Source organism: Sorex araneus, chromosome 1, assembly GCF_027595985.1.
Source record: "Sorex araneus isolate mSorAra2 chromosome 1, mSorAra2.pri, whole genome shotgun sequence".
NCBI lineage: Eukaryota > Metazoa > Chordata > Mammalia > Eulipotyphla > Soricidae > Sorex > Sorex araneus.
This window is the reverse complement of record NC_073302.1, coordinates 82001216-82018830: the sequence shown is the minus strand read 5'-3', so window position 1 is coordinate 82018830 and position 17615 is coordinate 82001216. Positions and strand designations below refer to the sequence as shown.

The 17615-nt window shown below is 40.3% G+C and overlaps 1 protein-coding gene across 4 annotated transcripts in view; it reads right to left on the bottom strand.

The window, feature by feature from the left end:
* The window catches only part of FRMD3 (FERM domain containing 3), a 318111-nt gene that overhangs the window by 87141 nt on the left and 213355 nt on the right, over positions 1 to 17615 (bottom strand). For all 4 annotated transcript variants that reach the window (XM_004612971.2, XM_004612969.2, XM_055139945.1 and 1 more), the window contains one exon: positions 14452 to 14575. In XM_004612971.2, the coding sequence (XP_004613028.2) occupies positions 14452 to 14575 (124 nt within the window). The remainder of the gene's footprint in view (positions 1 to 14451; positions 14576 to 17615) is intronic.

Here is a 17615-nt window from a genome sequence, read left to right as displayed (position 1 = left end):
CATCTACTGCAAAAGTAGAATTGTAAAACTGAACTATGCTAGATTTTGCTGCATCTTGATGAAAATTGCAGATTTTGCTCATCACTGCCATCACATTCTTGAAGAGTTTTCTCAGGACTTATCCATCACTAGGGCTTGAAATCTCGGCATCCAAGACTCAACTGATCTTCCTCTGTTTCCTAGCTTGACTATCCACTTTTGGAACTTCACTTGGGGGTGTCCTTGTTCCTTAACCCCACCATGGCTCTGTTCTTCACAGGATCATGTTTCTCCCAATAGCCCCACACAGGCCAGGAGCAAAAACTACCCTACCTGGTTGAACGATTTCACTCAATTCTCTCACCCTGTCCAACTTTGCTATTCTTTACTTGTTGAAGGCCTGAACCAAACAGCGGCAGGAATTTACAGGGTTATTATGTAACACGAGTCTTTGTAGCTCAATCAGTCAAGTAATAACAGTTATGGCCACCAAAGACTTATTAAACATTTGGTTAGTCCCCTTGAGTCCCATATATGGCATATTTATCTTCCTACTATTCCACTAGAAGTGAACGTAACTCCAAGTCTCTGTTTCCTAATAAGAATGTTCTAGGTTTTAGGAAAATTAGGTCTCTTTGCATCCTCAGGTCTTAGATGGCTTTATATAAAATCATAAAAATAATATAAAATATGACTTTATAGCTTTTCTAGCTTGCTAGTGTTGCCGTGATGGGGGAAGTGAATGCCTCAAGATTTTCTACATCCTACCTGAAAATGAGGGTTCCCTGCTGATAATTTCTACTTTTTTATTTTGAGAGGGAAATTAAGTCTTGCAAACTCTTTGGGGGGCATTGGAAACAATCTCTGTGCAGAATATTATACAGAACTCTGAAAATCTGGATAAATGTCTTGCTCCCTGGGTGAAAGTGGTTATAATTTGGGCCTAAGCAAGGACATGCTCATGCTTATAGCAGAGCAAACTTACATATTAGAGCACTGTATAGAAACACAGGTTTTCAGTCAAATTCTTTGCTTCTTAAAAAAAAATAAAAGATGTCAGAGTGATAGCATAGTAGGTATGGGTACAGTACAGCATTTGCCTTGCATGCTTCTGACCTGGGTTCACTTCCCAGCACCCTATATGGTCCAGGGAGTACCACTAGGAGTGGGTCCTGAGTGCAAAACCAGGAGTTACTCCTGAGAATCACTGGGTGTGGGTCTCAGACAAAAATTCAAAGCCACTCCTGGAGATGCTAAAACCTAATTTCCTGCAGTGTGTGCCTGATGATTTGGTCCTCTCATGTCCAGCCCTACCTGAAGGTGATTAGAATTTCCAGGATTACACCTAGCATTGCCAGGAGCTACCAGGGTCACACCCAGAGGTGCTGAGGGCCTCATAAAACTTTATTTGAGGATCTGGGGGGACCATCCAGTGCAGGGATTGAACTCAAGTATCTGCACATGTTAGGAATGTCCTATAAACGTGAATCACCTCACTAACACTCTATTGCTTCTTAATTGTATAACTTTGAATAATTTCATTTCTCAAGTCTATGTTTACTAGAACAATAATGTGGCTGCAAATGCAATCCCACGGAGAGAGATGAACTGACTTATCTGGGAGAGTCACCACTCAAAGAGAAAATAATTCTGCTGTTTAGCGCTGATTGAGCAGGGTCATATCAGGGTCAGATCCTAGGGCACCATATTAGCGGGTGCAAGTAAATATGGGTCTATATGTCTATTAATTCTAGTTTTAAAAGCAGTTATTTCACCCAAAGAACATATCTCTGAATCAGAATAGACAAGCACAGTCATTTTATAATCCCTTTTGTGGACATATAATCCCTGTTGTGGAGTATAAGAGAATGTCAAGTTTATTTGCATTTCACTAGTTACACCTTGACAGTCAAAGGACCTGCATACTAGTTGTAGCTTTCAGTGATTAATAAAAATTATTAGGAGGCAAGTTCTTGTTCATAAATACTTCTTTGATAAAATCTCTTGAAATGGGAACCTGGAAGGTAATTAGAAGTCACCAAAGCATGTGCCAGACTCAAGTTTGAATCCCAGCAACATATGACCCCCTCAAAAAATTTTAAAATATGAACTCATGGGTAATGTAAATAGCAAAGAAAATCCCAGGCAGGGGTAAAGCTTCTGAAGGCTGCTGAGTTAGACCATTCAGTGCCACTAGAGTTCCTGACATACAATTGCTCTTCAATAAATACTTGCTGGAAGAATAGGTAGATGTATGGTTATACAGATGAATCACAAATGAATGGATGAATACAAGAATGGATGGCTAAACACACCATAATAGTCTCATCAAATATTGCAAGAAAAATGTCAGGCTCTATGAATAATTTAAAGTTACAAGGATTATCAAGAAATACATAAATGATCAGCTCCAACTTTCAATACAAATCCTTACTTCTCCAAAGACATTTTGTATGTTAATGACATTGCTTTTTCTGCATTTGACCATTTTAGTGATATTTAATCTGAATAAGAATATTGATGGCTCGGGTATACACATCATTTGACCCTGGTTCAATCCTCCTTAGAAATGTCCCTGACAACAAGTCACAGAAGGCAAGGATTTAGTTTTTCCAGTAGGGGCATTAAATATTAAGTCATTCCATTTTCCTACTCCTGAGGGGGAAAAAAACACAGTATGAAAATAAAACTTGAGACTCTAGAAAGAAAAGAGCCTTTAGGATTTTGGAGTGAGATTTGGAAACAGAAAGGAGGTTGAGAGTGGGGAGCAAAGAAAGTGAAAGTGTCTTTCAAGTTCGATCTGTGACATAATTTGACATAATGTTGAAGAATTAGCACAGGATTCCCAAAAAGAATGTTCTAAGTTTTAGCCCAGAACTTGTCTTCCATGTTGCCGCCCCAGCATGGTATATGGCCTTCTAAGCACAGACAGGAGTGAGTAAGCTTTGAGCACTGCCGGGTCTGGTCCCCCAAACAAAGAAATAATAATCTGACATTTTCCCTCTCATATTTATATAATAAGTACTTATTTCAAAACGACACAAAAATATTTCCTACAGGGGCCCTTGTAATGAATCAGTCAGAAGAGATATTTACTAAATATCTCTTACATATATCTAAATACATATATATTTAGATATATATTTTTTGATATATATTTAGATATATATTTAGATATATATCCAAATATAGAAATATTTACTAAAGCAGGATACACAGATATTTTTGTTCATTTGCTTTGGTTTTGGGGCAAAACCTGGTGATGTTCAGGGGCTACACTACACCTGGTATACTGAACTTAGAAATCATTCCTAGCATTGCTCAGGGGACCATTTAGGATGCCAGAGATCAAAATTGGGTCAGTGGCAAGCTAGGTAAGCCCCCTACTTGCTGTGCTCTCTCCAGACCCAGGACACAGAACTTTTTTTTAAAATTTCTTTTATTCTTTAATTAGTGAATCACCATGAGGGTACAGATACAGATTCACACGTTAGAACTTGTTTTTCCCTCATACAATGTTCACAAACACATCCCTCCACCAGTGCCCGTTCTCCATCACCAATAAACCCAGTAACCTTCCTCCCCCAATCACAGGGAGTCCCACCCCACCCTGCCTCTGTGGCAGGGTACTCCCTTTTGATCTCTCTCTCTCCAATTGGGTGTTGTGGTTTTCAATAGGGGTATTGAGTGGCCATTGTGTTCAGCCTCTAGTCTAATTTCAGCAAACGTCTCCCTTCCCAGGCAGAATCTCCAAACCACATTTGACTTGGTGTTCCCTTCTCTATCTGAGCTGCCTTTTTCCCTGGCATGTGAGACCAGCTTCCAAGCCATGGAGCCAACCTACTGGTACTTATTTCTACTATTCTTGGATATTAGTCTCCTACTCTGTTATTTTATGTTCCACAGATGAGTGCAATCTTTCCATGTCTGTCTCTCTCTTTCTGACTCATTTCACTTAGCATGATACTTTCCATGTTGATCCACTTATATGCAAAGTTCATGACTTCATTTTTTCTAACGGCTGCATAGTATTCCATTGTATAGATGTACCAGCGTTTCTTTAACCAGTCATTTGTTCTCGGGCACTCGGTTTTTTTCCAGATTCTGGCTATTGTAAACAGTGCTGCAATGAATATATAAATGCAGATGTCATTTCAACTATACTTTTTTGCTTCTCCGGGGTATATTCCCAGTAGTGGTATTGCTGGGTCAAATGGGAACTCAATTTCTAATTTTTTGAGAATCGTCCATATTGTTTTCCAGAAGGGCTGAACCAGTCGGCATTCCCACCAGCAGTGTAGAAGGGTCCCTTTCTCCCCACATCCTCTCCAACCGCGGTTGCTTTTGTTCTTTCGGATGTGTGCCAGTCTCTGTGGTGTGAGGTGGTATCTCATGGTTGTTTTGATCTGCATCTCCCTGATGACTAGTGATGACTAGTGATGTAGAGCACTTTTTCATGTGCCTTTTGACCATTCGTATCTCTTCCTTGGGAAAGTTTCTGTTCATTTCTTCATCCAATTTTCTGATGGGGTTGGATGTTTCTTCTTGTAGAGTTCAACCAGTGCTTTATATACCTTTGATATCAACCCCTTATCAGATGGGTATTGGGTGAATATCCTTTCCCATTCTGTAGACTGTCTTTGTATTCTGGTCACTGCATCTTTTGCGGTGCAGAAGCTTCTTAGTTTAATGTAGTCCCATTTGTTTATCTGTTTCCTCTTGATTGGTCAGTTGTGTGCCATCTTTGAAGAAACTGTTAGCTTCAATATTGTGGAGGGTTTTGCCAACCTTGTCTTCAATGTACCTTATGGTTTGTGGTCTGATGTTGAGGTCCTTAATCCATTTTGATCTGATTTTTGTGCATGGTGTCAGGTCGAGGTCTAAGCCCATTCTTTTGCATGTGGTTGTCCAGTTGTGCCAGCACCATTTGTTAAAGAGGCTTTCCTTGCTCCATTTCACATTTCTTGCTCCCTTATCAAAGGTTAGATGGTCATACATTTGGGATTGTGTGTAGGGATATTCCACCCTGTTCCATCGGTCTGAGGATGGAACTGCCTTTGTTCCAGTACCATGCTGTTTTGATTATTACCGCTTTATAGTAAAGTTTGAAGTTGGGGAGGGTGATGCTTCCCATTATCTTTTTCCCAAGAATTGTTTTAGCAATCCATGGGCATTTGATGTTCCATATGAATTTTAGGATTGCTTGATCCATTTCTTTGAAGAATGTCATGGGTATCCTTATAGGGATCCTGTTGAATCAGTACAATGCTTTTGGGAGTATTGCCATTTTGACATTGTTGATTCTCCCTAACCATGAGCAGGGGATATGTTTCCATTTCCTCACATCCTCTTTTATTTCATGGAGTTGCGTCTTGTATTTTTCTTTGTAGAGGTCTTTTACCTCCTTAGTTAAGCTGATTCCGAGGTACTTGATTTTCTGCGGTACAATTGTGAATGTGATTGCTTTTTTCATGTCCTTTTCCTCTGTCTCATTGTTTGCAAATAGGAAGGCCATGGATTTTTGGGTATTGATTTTATAACCTGCAACTTTACTGTACAAGTCTATTGTTTCTAAGAGTTTCTTAGTAGAGGATTTAGGCTTCTCTAGATATAGTATCATATCGTCTGCAAATAGTGAGAGTTTGATTTCTTCCTTTCCTATCTGGATGCCCTTGATATCGTTTTTTTGTCTAACAGCTATCGCAAGTACTTCCAGGACTGTATTGAACAGAAGTGGTGAGAGTGGGCATCCTTGTCTTGTCCCTGATCTTAGAGGAAAGGCCCTTAGTTTTTCCCCATTGAGGATAATGCTTGCCATAGGCTTATGGTAGATGGCTTTGACTATCTTGAGGAAAGTTCCTCCAAAACCCATTTTGGTGAGGGTTTTCATCATGAATGAATGTTGGATCTTGTCAAATGCTTTCTCTGCATCAATTGATATAATCATATGGTTTTTATCTTTACTTTTGTTGATATGATGGATTATGTTGATTGATTTCTGAATGTAAACCATTCTTGTATCCCTGGGATGAATCCCACTTGGTCATGGTGTATGATCTTTTTGATGAGTTGTTGGATCCTATTTGCTAATATTTTGTTGAGGATCTTTGCATCGGTGTTCATCAGGTATATTGGTCTTTAATTTTCTTTCTTAGTGGTGTCTTTGTTTGCTTTTGGTATCAGGGAGATATGTGCTTCATAGAAACTATTTGGGAGAGTTCCTGATTTTTCAATTTCCTGGAAAAGCTTGAGGAGAATTGGCAACAAGTCTTCTTTAAATGTTTGGAAGAATTCACCAGTGAATCTATCTGGACCTGGGCTTTTGTTTTTGGGGAGACTTCTGATTACAGTTTCAATTTTCTCGATATTAATGGGTCTATTCAGGAATTCCAAGTCTTCTTGGTTCAGTCTTGGGAGATTGTGGGAGTCAAGGAATTCATCCATTTCTTTTTGGTTCTCTTGTTTCGTGGCATATAGACTTTCAAAGTAGTCTCTGATGATCTTTTGAATTTCACTGGTTTCTGTTGTGATGTCCTCCTTTTCATTCTTGATTTAGTTTATTAGGGTTCTCTCTTGCTCTTTCTTTGTGAGTCTTGCTAGCGGTTTATCAATCTTGTTTATTTTCTCAAAGAAGCAGCTCTTGGTTTCATTGACCTTTCGGATTGTTTTCTGGGATTCCATGTCATTAATTTCTGCTCTAATTTTTATTATTTCCTTCCTTAGGTCTGGCTTGGGTTCCTTTTTCTGGTCCTTTTCAAGGCCTTGAGCTGTGAAGTCAAACTATCTGTGTAGGCCCTTTCTTCCTTCCTAAGGAATGCTTGCAGAGCTATAATTTTTCCCCTTAACACAGCTACAGCTTCGTCCCATAGGTTTTGGTAGCTCGTGTCTTCATTTTCATTTGTTCGAGGCATCTCTTGATTTCTTCCTTGATTTCCTTCCTGACCCACTCACTGTTCAACACTGAGCTGTTTAATTTCCAGGTGTTTGCTTTGATTCTCTGCGTCTGGGACACAGAACTTTTGAAAATGGAAATCTTGCCAAGGAATCATAGCACATGATTTACAGGGAACGTGAATTTGAGAAACGAAAGATATAATGACTTTGTTTTATACACATAATGACATTCCAACAAAAGTTTTGATCACTATGGTGGTGAATAATTGATTATTATTCTGCATTTAAGAGCAAGTAAGATATTTTATCAATAGAACTTCACTACCAATTGAGCCTTTTGAATATTTAAAGTCCAGTGGCCTGTGACTGAAGTAATTCTGTTCTATTGAGAGACTAGATGAACAGATGAGGATTACTAGAGAATAAATAATAGGAAAATCTCCAGAGATTCCTAATTGTTGCATATAGTAAAGTCACTATTTTTAAATTTAATTTTGGGGGGGGGGAGTGTCATACCTGGAGGTCCTCAGGGATTACTCCTGGGTCTGAACTCAGGAATCATTCTCAGCAGGCTCGGGGCCTATATGGGATGCCAGGGATCAGCCACAGGCAAGGTAAGTGCCTACTCATGTACTATCCCTCTTGCCAGTAAAGCCAATCTTATACTTGATCTTCAGGACCCTTTGAATTTCCTCATGACTAATAGAATAAGCATTACCCCCAACTCAGGAAGTCATGATGAAGCTATGGGAAAAAATCAAGTGAGTTAAAAAGAAGATAATGGCCATTTCCCAGCGATCCTGATAATGCCCATGTCCTAGCTCCTACAGGGCTCAAGAAGGAGTAATAACTTCTTTCTAAAGCAGTTCCAGTGCCCATACTTAACCTCTGCCAACAAAACTCAAATTTATAAATTGAAAGGCAACTCTTCCTTAAACATACTTTAAAAAAAAAAAACAATAGTAATCTTGTTGTCCTCAGATTATTTGCATAGGCAGGCAAGGGAAACAAAAATTGTTTCCAGAACTGCTATATCAATGTCTATAATAGAATTGAGCAAACTCATGGGTCAAATCTGACCTACCATCTACTTTGTAAATAAAATTTTTCTGGAACATAACTCACTCATATGTGTGTCTGTGTGTGTGTGTGTGTGTGTGTGTGTACCATCTTTTACTTTACAAAAGCAGAATTGAGTGGCTAAAATGAATGTTCGACCTAGAAAGATAACAGGTGAATTATCTACAGTCCTGGAGAATCATTCAATTTCCATGGTTTAAGCATCAACTTCAGTTCAATAATGAGACTCATATCTCTACACATGGCCTTCTTCACTGGATATTGAGAGATTCAAAGATGCTCATATAAAAATATTTTTAATTAAAATTCTATTAGCTACATATGTATTATTATGGCCCAAATCCAGAGCACTGACTGTACCAACTGCTAGCAGGATTCAGAGTAACAGGAATTCTCATTCATTACTAGTGAGCATACAAAATTGTATGGCCATTTTGGAAGAGAGTCTGGCACTTTCTTATAAAATAAAGCATACTCTATAATATAAACTAGCAAACATGCTCCTTGGCATTTACCCAAAGGTTAAAGGAGTTGAAATTTTATGTCCACAGAAAACTTTACATGAGTGCTTAAAGCAGCTTTAATAGTAATTGCTAATATTTGGGAAAAAATATATTTCAGTAGATGAATGACAAACACACTGTGGTACCTCCAGACATGGAATATTATTTGACAATAAAAACAAATTATTTATGAAAAATTAAGGAAAATTGTATGTTACTAAGTTAGTGAATCTAATATGAAAAGGCTATATAGTCCATGATCCTAACTATAAGACATTCTGAAAAGACAAAACAGGGAGGGAGTTACCCAAGCAGTGTTTCTAAACATTTTCCAGATCATAGCTCCCCCTTCTCTTTTTCTTCCTGTATCTCCAAGCAGAGCTCCCGGCGGCCGAAGACCACCGGAACTCAGCTGCAGCCATGCTGGAGGCTCCTCTCTACACGTTCGGACAGGCCTCATGCATGAAGGTACCATCAGAGGAACCCAGGTGTGTGTAATCCCATCAACAGTCAACATCCAGAGACTTAAAAGCAAGCTCTCAGAAGTGCGTGGCCACAAGCGGCTAGGAGATATCTTTGGCCTACTTCTCCCTCTAGGGGAAACTGGCAATCTTCTGAGAATTTCCTGCCCCCATGGGACAGCCTTGCAAGCTCCCCATGGTGTATTCTTATGCAAAATCCAGTAACAAGCTGGATCTCAGTCCCCTGACCCTGAAAAGCCCCCAGGGCAACATCATTAGGAGGACCAAGTCTAAATAGACTCCTAAGATCTCAGGGAAAGGACAAAATGAGATGTTACTGAGCCTGCTGGAGAAATTGGTGATTAACAGGATATTGTGATTGTGTGTGAAAGGAATCTAAATACTTACTCTGTAAAAACCCAGTAAAATCTTGATTTTCTATTTTCAAACACCCTCCCCTCTCCCTACACACACACACACACACACACACACACACACACACACACACACACACACACACACTCCAATTCTAAGGAGTCACTCTTTCTCTCTATAGAATTCTCCTACTCAGGATTTTTATCAAACTACAATAGTTCTTCCTTCAAGCAGTATATAGAGGCAAGGATGGCGGTTTTCGTTCCCTGATGAGTTCTCTCCCAAGAATCACCATGATTTGTGTCACTTCCTCAGGGAGCACAGGAGAACAAATTTAATCAAGTAAAGATGCTGATGGAGAACGTTACAATACTGATGGGTAAAAATGTATCATCTCATTGTAAATCAATACATTATCTGTTTGCATTTGTCATCTATTTTGTTTTCTTTCTCAACTGGCTCTGAAATCAGGTTGGAAGGAGGTGATATTGGGGCCCCTGAGTCCCAAGGAAAACCAGATGGAATCATCTTGGGAAGTTCCCTGTAACAAGAATTTGGTGACCACATTGCTTCTGTTGCAGTGATCACTGTAGAGTGTCTTTCCATTTTCAGCTCCCTCCTGGACACCATCAGATTTGCAGGATGATCCAACCAACAGCCTAGATCCCACACAGCAAGTTAAACACTCCTGACCCGAGTACACAGGCATCAGAAAGTCCCTGGAGAGCCACAGTCTCCACAGCAGGTATCACCCCATTCATAAGGCCCCTCCAGAGCCAGAAGGAAAGGACAGGGTTAGGGCACTTTTCTTGCATGTGGCAAGGGTCATGACTTGATCCTGCACTGAATAAGGTTTCCCATACATCACCATACCACTACTTGAGAAGGATGAGTAAACACACATGGGAAAATGCCCCCTCATCCCTTCCTTGCGATGTCATGTCATTTCCACCCATTTAATGCTTCACGTATAAATCTCTGGTCTGTTCACAAGGGTTTTCTCAATACTACAAATATGCAGTGATGTAGAATGACAGTTTGACCAAGCTGTGGGATTTGCTCCTGGGTATGATGAACTGTTGATACCCTGATTCGCTGGGTACATGATTCTACTTTTCCAGTTATCAGCTCATTCAGGTGCTGGGATCAGGTCAAGGATAGTATTTTCTGTTTGTTGACCATTTTATAAAAAAATCACTTAGTTTTATAGTGTAAGTCATACGCCTACAATAATGCTAACATTTAAGGTTTTGGGGAACACAGTTACCCAAACAGGTTCACAAGACTCTACCCCTCAGCTACTTCCGGCTCCCCTCATCATTCCTCTTTTTAACCCACACCCCTTTGCTTGACATAGGGGAGGGCTTTAGTGCCCCCATTAGTCCAGGGCTCAGTTTTAGTCCTGCTCTATACTTCAGGGCTTGGTTTGGTGTCATTTGGTACTATTCAGTCCCTTGTTTTGTTTCTCTCTATATCACTGCTGTGGGAGATTATTTAGTGTTTTCCTTATTCCTTTGACTTATTTCACTCAACATGATCCCCTTTGGTTCCATCCAAGTCGCAGCAAAACATATGACTGTTCTCTTTTCTTATGGTAGTGTATTTGTGGATACAATAAGCAGGGTTTTTTAAAAAAATATAAGATATATGAAATCTTGTTTAATTCATTCATTTACTCTGTCATCGAGTCTTCCCACTATGTCTCTGAATGCTTTCCTTCCTTTCAACTTTCTCGGCTTTGATTTTTAGCTTTGAATTGGTCCTCCTGCCCTGTCTCCTCTCTTTGGTGCCATTGTCAAGTGGTCACTGTGGATCATCAACATGACTGTGTGACCGTCTAATTACTGCTCAAGAAGAAAAGAGGCATGTGGGAGACGAACAAGTCTCCAGTCCTGACTCAGCTACCACAAGAACAAGTCTTTTAGCCATTCCAGGTTGTGCTGCTTTCAACTCAGGCGAGCAGCAATATTGTGCCTGCCTCAAAGAGTTTGGGAGGGTTGAGCAGGATAAAGCAGTGTTATCCAGGGGGATTTCCCCATAGCTGGAAGCCTGCTTCATGAGAGAAGGGGATAAGGCAGACGGAATAGAGAAGGGATCACTAAGAAAATGATGGCTGGAGGAACCAGTTGGGATGAGAAATGCATGCAAGTAGATAACGGAACAAACATGAAGACCTCTCAGTGTCTGTGTTGCAAGCCATAATGCCCACAAGTAGAGAGAGAGTATGGGGAATATTGCCTGTCATGGAGGCAGGGGAGGGTGGGAAAGGGGAGGTATACCCAGGATATCAGTGGTGGGGAATGTGCACTGGTGGAGGGATGGGTGTTTGATCATTTTGAGACTGTAACCAAAACACGAAAGCTTGTAACTATCTCAAGGTGATTCAATAAAATTTTTAAAAAATTAAATAAAAAAAAGCACAGTGTTATGTCGAGTAAGTTCTCGATTAGTATTTTTCAAGAAGTGTGATTCATTATGGTCCATTTGATCATAAAAGGCTAAATATAGTATATAGGTTATATTTCTTTACATACATGTAAAATATATTGTTTAGAACCTTAAGCCTTGAGTTTTAAGTATTTGAAAACTGTGGAAAGAAATTCTTTTATTATTAGTACTACTTTTCGATTACACTCTTAAATATTTAAATATTCATTGCTTTACCTTTGAGGAATAATTTAACACATCATATATTAGTTTCAAGGGAATAATATAATGATTAAGTTTTTATATGGCACGTGATCTCGGTAAGTGGTAAACATTTGTTACCATGTTTACCATGCATTACCATGCATAACTATGAAACATTTTTCTTCTATTGAGAACTTTGAGATCTACTGTTAGCAACTTTCAAATATGTAACACGGTGTTATTAACTGCACTATGATGTTATATTGCCTTGCACTCGGCCAACCGGGTTCCTCTGTCCCTCTTAGAGAGCCCAGCAAGCTACCGAGAGTATCCCGCCTGCATGCCAGAAACAGTAACAACAAGTCTCACAATGGAGACGTTACTGGTGCCCGCTTGAGCAAATCAATGAACAATGGGACGGGACGACAGTGCTACAGTGCTATTAAATAATAAACCCTTGGAGGTTCTACAAATCCTGATCACTCTGACTAATTCCCTCAACTATTTCGATTCCTTTTCCTGCCAATCCATAGAGTGGTTGTGACTCCATCATGCAAAAGGACTTGTATCCTGTTCTCTCCAGACACTGCTGGTCCTGGTGCAAAAAAATCTTCAATTGTAATAATGGTACTTAATTTTTACCTCTAGTATGTTTTTCCTGAGATATTAAAAAAAAAGTCATGTATCTCCAGCCAAAATTTTTCTTAGCAGACTATAACTTAAAATTGCCCATTAGACAGTATGCTGATTTTTGAAATCACTATAATTTTAGTTCTATTTTTATCTTTAAAAACAAAGACGGTCATTTTTCCCACACTAAAATATGATTCCACCTTTAACGCCCACATGTATACTCATCTCTGAATCACCAGCAGAGGGCGTGCCTGCCTCAAGCAGGGAGCTACAGCACTCCCTCACAAAAGTACAATGTTTTGTTCCAAGATCCAGAAACCTGTGATAGTATTGTTTGAAGTAATTATCAGAGGCCCAGAATATGGGACCTACTCAGTTGAAATTCTCCATCAATATTTGCCACAGCACAGCTCAGGTTTTCTATTATTAATAAAATTAAAGTTTTGGTGATTTGTATGACCTTAAAATCTCATCACAGACCAGAACAGCTGAGTTAGCTGAATTCAAAATTGGGATAAGTCCTCTGCTTGCATTTTTTGCTCCTGAGTCTATATGAAGAAAATACTTCACAATGCTTAAGAGCACAAACCCTGGAATCAATCTATCTGAATTTCAAACCCTGCATCTGCCTCTTGCTAGCTCTATGGCCTTGGATCATTCAGTATTTCTGTTTCTCAGATCCTCTTCTGTAAAACGAGAATAACTATAGAACTTATCTCTTGCGTCAAAACATGTATAAGTACTTAGAACAGTGTCTGGTGCATAGTAATTATCATATGAGAATTTGCTAATCTCGCCAGAATTGTCCAGTTATAAACAATTGTCCAAGAGTGTAAAAGAAGTCAAGGAGCACCAGACACTAAACCTGTCTTCCTGAAAAGAGCTCTGCCCAAGGAAGTTGTGGATGGATTCTACTCAACTTGGAGTGATGGTTCAAAGTCAAGGGAGAGGAGGAAGGCTATGACAGTTCAAAACAGAAAGAATTACTCATTTATCCTAGATTTTAGTTTCAGACCTCAGGGTAGTCAGAACCCACAGGATATATGACAGATGGACTCACAAAGGTATCTCAGAACTGAGCAGCTCGCCCTGAGATGTTCTGGACCTTGTGTTGGGCCCATTTCACCAGGGTGCCTCAGACTGGAGCAGGCATCATCCCTCCACCTGCCCCAAACGAATCCTGGAGGCTGCAAACTTCCAGAACCCAATGAAAAACCCAGGTATGCAGGACTAGTGACTGAAAACTCCAGGCCTCAAGGGGTCAGGGATGGGTCTCTCCTTCCCATCTCCCCGCCCTTCTAGGGTCCTAACTTTCAAGCTCACGAACTGCCTCTGGGCACCATTTAAGTACATTAACGGCCAAGATCCAGAGACTCACAAATGAATCTCAGAACTAATCAGCTCGCTGCAGAGATGTCTCCAGACACCAATTATTTACAATTTTAGAATTCCAGGAATGTGTGGCTGCAAAAGCAGCTGCTCGACATCTCATGCTATTCATAACAAGCAATACAAAATAAATTATCTAGCATCTGCCTGTGGGGCAGGCTTAAGTGGTGGTGGGAAAATTCGAAATAATAGTGGTGGGAAGGTGTAATGGTGGTGGAATTGGTGTTGAAATATTGAATGTAATCAATTACTGTGAACAACTTTATGTAAAATAAAATTTTAAAAAGATATAGGACAGATAACCTCTGAGTTTGTAAACAGGCATCCAGGTGACCCTGCATAGTTGAGGTGGAGAGATGGTACCCAGATTATTTCTCTGCACTTGAAATTGCCTATTCATGCATTACAAAATACTCTTACTTATCAACATGACTTTCACATTCTGTGCAGCAAGAAAAATTTCTCACCTCTATCATTCTTACAAATGTCTACCCCTATTATAGTACCTGAGTTCATTTCTATGAATTTCCGCTATTTTTCGTTCAAGCTTCTGTGACTGCTTGGGGAAAATCTCAAACTCACTGACGTAATTCTCAGGATGTTCATCAGGGTCGTAATCACCAAGTTCAGCTACAAAAAGGAGAGGGGGAGGGAGAGAGGAACAGAGAAAAATGGAGAAAGAGAGAAATATTAAAAACAAGAGCAAGGTTGCACATGAATTAGCCTTTGACACCATAAGAGATAAAAGCCAGAAGTACCCCAGACACCAAAATCTATTTGTACCTGTGGAAAGGTCGCAGGCTGAGTGTAGATGCTCAGATTCTAATTCAGAAATAGCTGTGTGAGTTTGGGTACATGATAAGCTCTCAGTCTCTTTTTCATCATCTACACAATAAATGAATTTAAATTGTTTTCTTTTTTTAAGTAAATATTCATTTAAATGAATTTGTTATTCATTTATTTATTTATTTTAAGACAGTCTCTTGCCCTCACGCCTGGCTGTCTTCCCTGGGACCCCTAGAGGGGGATGGGCTCCAGCTTCCCTCCCCACCCTGAGCAGAGCTCCCAGCAGTCGAAGACCACCAGAACCTAGCTACAGCCATGCTCGAGGCCCCTTTCCACACGTTTGGACAGGCCTCACACATAAAGATACCAGCAGAGGAACCCAGGTGTGTGTAATCCCATCAATGGCCAACATCCAAAGACTTAAAAGCAAGCTCCCAGAAGCGATATCTTATAACCTACTTTTCCCTCTGGGAGACACAAGCTACTGAGAGCTTCCTGCCCACATGGGACAACCTCTCAAGCTTCCCATGGTATATCTATATGCCAAAGCCAGTAACCAGCTTAATCTCATTCCCCTGACCCTGAAAGAGCCTCCAATGCAACATCATTGGGATGGCCAAGTAGAGAGAAGCTCCTAAATTCCCAGGGAAAGGAAGAATTGAGAGGTTACTGAGCCCGCTAGAGAAATCGACGATTAACGTGATTTCGTGATCGTGATTATTTATTTTGCTTTTTTTTCGGGGGGTCACACCCGGTGATGCACAGGGGTTACTCCTGGCTCTGCACTCTAGAATTATTCCTGGCCATGCTCAGAGGACCATATGGGATGCTGGGATTCGTACCTGGGTCAGCCACATGCAAGGCAAATGCCCTACCCGCTGTGCTATTGCTCCAGTCCCTAAATTGTTTTCTTAATGAGGGGACAGTACAGGCACAGGAGAGGTGGTTGCTAAACTATCCTTATTTCTGCACAGCTTCCAAGCATGACAGGAGATTCAGCTTCCCTCTTCTTTAGATGCTAGTGCAAATGGCACAGCTAATCATTGTGACTATCAGATGTATTCCATGTATTTCCAAATGCTCCCTCGGACAGGATGTGGTAATACTCCTAATCAGAAACTACTCTATGTTCACAAGATTACTCTCAAAGCTAATTTTCTCTGAATGGTGGGATTTCCTGACTGGAGGATCCCACACTGAAATTTGTGTAGGTGTAGCTCATTCAATTAAAAAAAAATCACAATACAAAGAAACCCAAGAGGATTATACTTAAAAATGAAATGGAACACCCTCGGCCCAGATAAGATCCAGAGCTGCTGCTCACGAAACAGACCCTCTGCTTGTACAGACTATAATCTAAGAGGTCTTCTAACCCATTTTGACACCCAGAGTGGCTTCTTACAGACATGCATCTAGACTGTGAACTGAACTAAAATATCAGAAATCCAAAACCACGTAGCCGCCAGCTCATAGAATCTTCATTTCAGCAATGAAAAGAAATTATTAAATGATGTCTTTTCAGCAGGCCTGATTGTTGGGGGAAAATTCCCAACAATAATAGTGAGTTCTCTATTGAAATATTGAATGTATTCAAAGTATAGAGAATAAAATGAAGATCATTAGCTACTTAGGTGGGGGCTGGGTGGGAGGGGGGTATATTGGGGTTCTTGGTGGTGGAACATGTGCACTGGTGAAGGGATGAGGGTTCAATTATTGTATGACAGAGACTTAAACCTGAAAGCTTTGTACTTTTTTCTCATGGTGATTTAATATAACAAATTTTTAAAAAAATGAAATGGGGGGCTGGAGAGATAGCACAGCGGGTAGGGCGTTTGCCTTGCACGTGGCCGACCTGGGTTCAAATCCCAGCATCCCATATGGTCCCCTGAGCACAGCCAGGGGTAATTCCTGAGTGCAGAGCCAGGAGTAACCCCTGTGCGTTGCCAGGTGTGACCCAAAAAGCAAAAAAAAAAAAATGAAATGGATTGTTCTTCAGATTAAAGATTGTTTGTTGGAGCTAGACAGAGAGTACCACAGGCAGGACACTTGCCTCGAACATAGCCAACACAGGTCTGATCCCAGGACACTGTATGTCAAGCCCAAACCCTGCTAGGAGTGATCCCTGACTGCAGAGCCAGAAGAAAGGCCCGAGAACCACCAGTTATGCCCCCCAAACAAAACAAAAATAAAGATTGTGTGTCTAAATACGGTTGAAGGAACCAGAGCTGACTGCTGTTCTATTCCAATCTGGAGTACTTTCCATAGGTCTTTAAAATCAGAAAGAAATGCCTGTGTATCTCTGAACATCCAGGGGGTCTAGGAGAGGATCTGCATGAATAACAACCTAAAATTTAAAAAGTGATATTCTGGTGGTAGTGATTCTATAAGCTTAAGAAAGAAAATGAGTCAGAAGTAGCATAAATACTCCCAAAATACAGGCTATGGCCCAAAGAAATAAACCAAAGATGTGGGGAAATTATGTTAGAAAAGACCTGATCATCAACATGAATTTCAAGTAGATAAGAATCTGCCCTGGGACTGGAGAGATTAAACAGCAGGTAGGACATTTGCATTGCTATAGGCCAATATAGGCGCAATACCTGCACCCCATATGGGCCGAGTTTTGCTACAAGTCATCACTGAGTGCAGAGACAGAAGCAAGTCCTCAGCACAGCTGGGTGTGGCCCCCAAACGAAAACAAACAAAAATCAATAAGCCTTGAATATAGCTACAAAATCATATCTACCTCTGTCATTTCTATTTTCTCTTCTTCATTGTTGAACAGTTAAGTGACTGCAAAAGGGGAAAGCGGGGAAGGATGCAAAGCTCTTGAAAGGTTCTTCATAACATTTAAATTACAAAATTCTTAATTTAAAATAAAGGC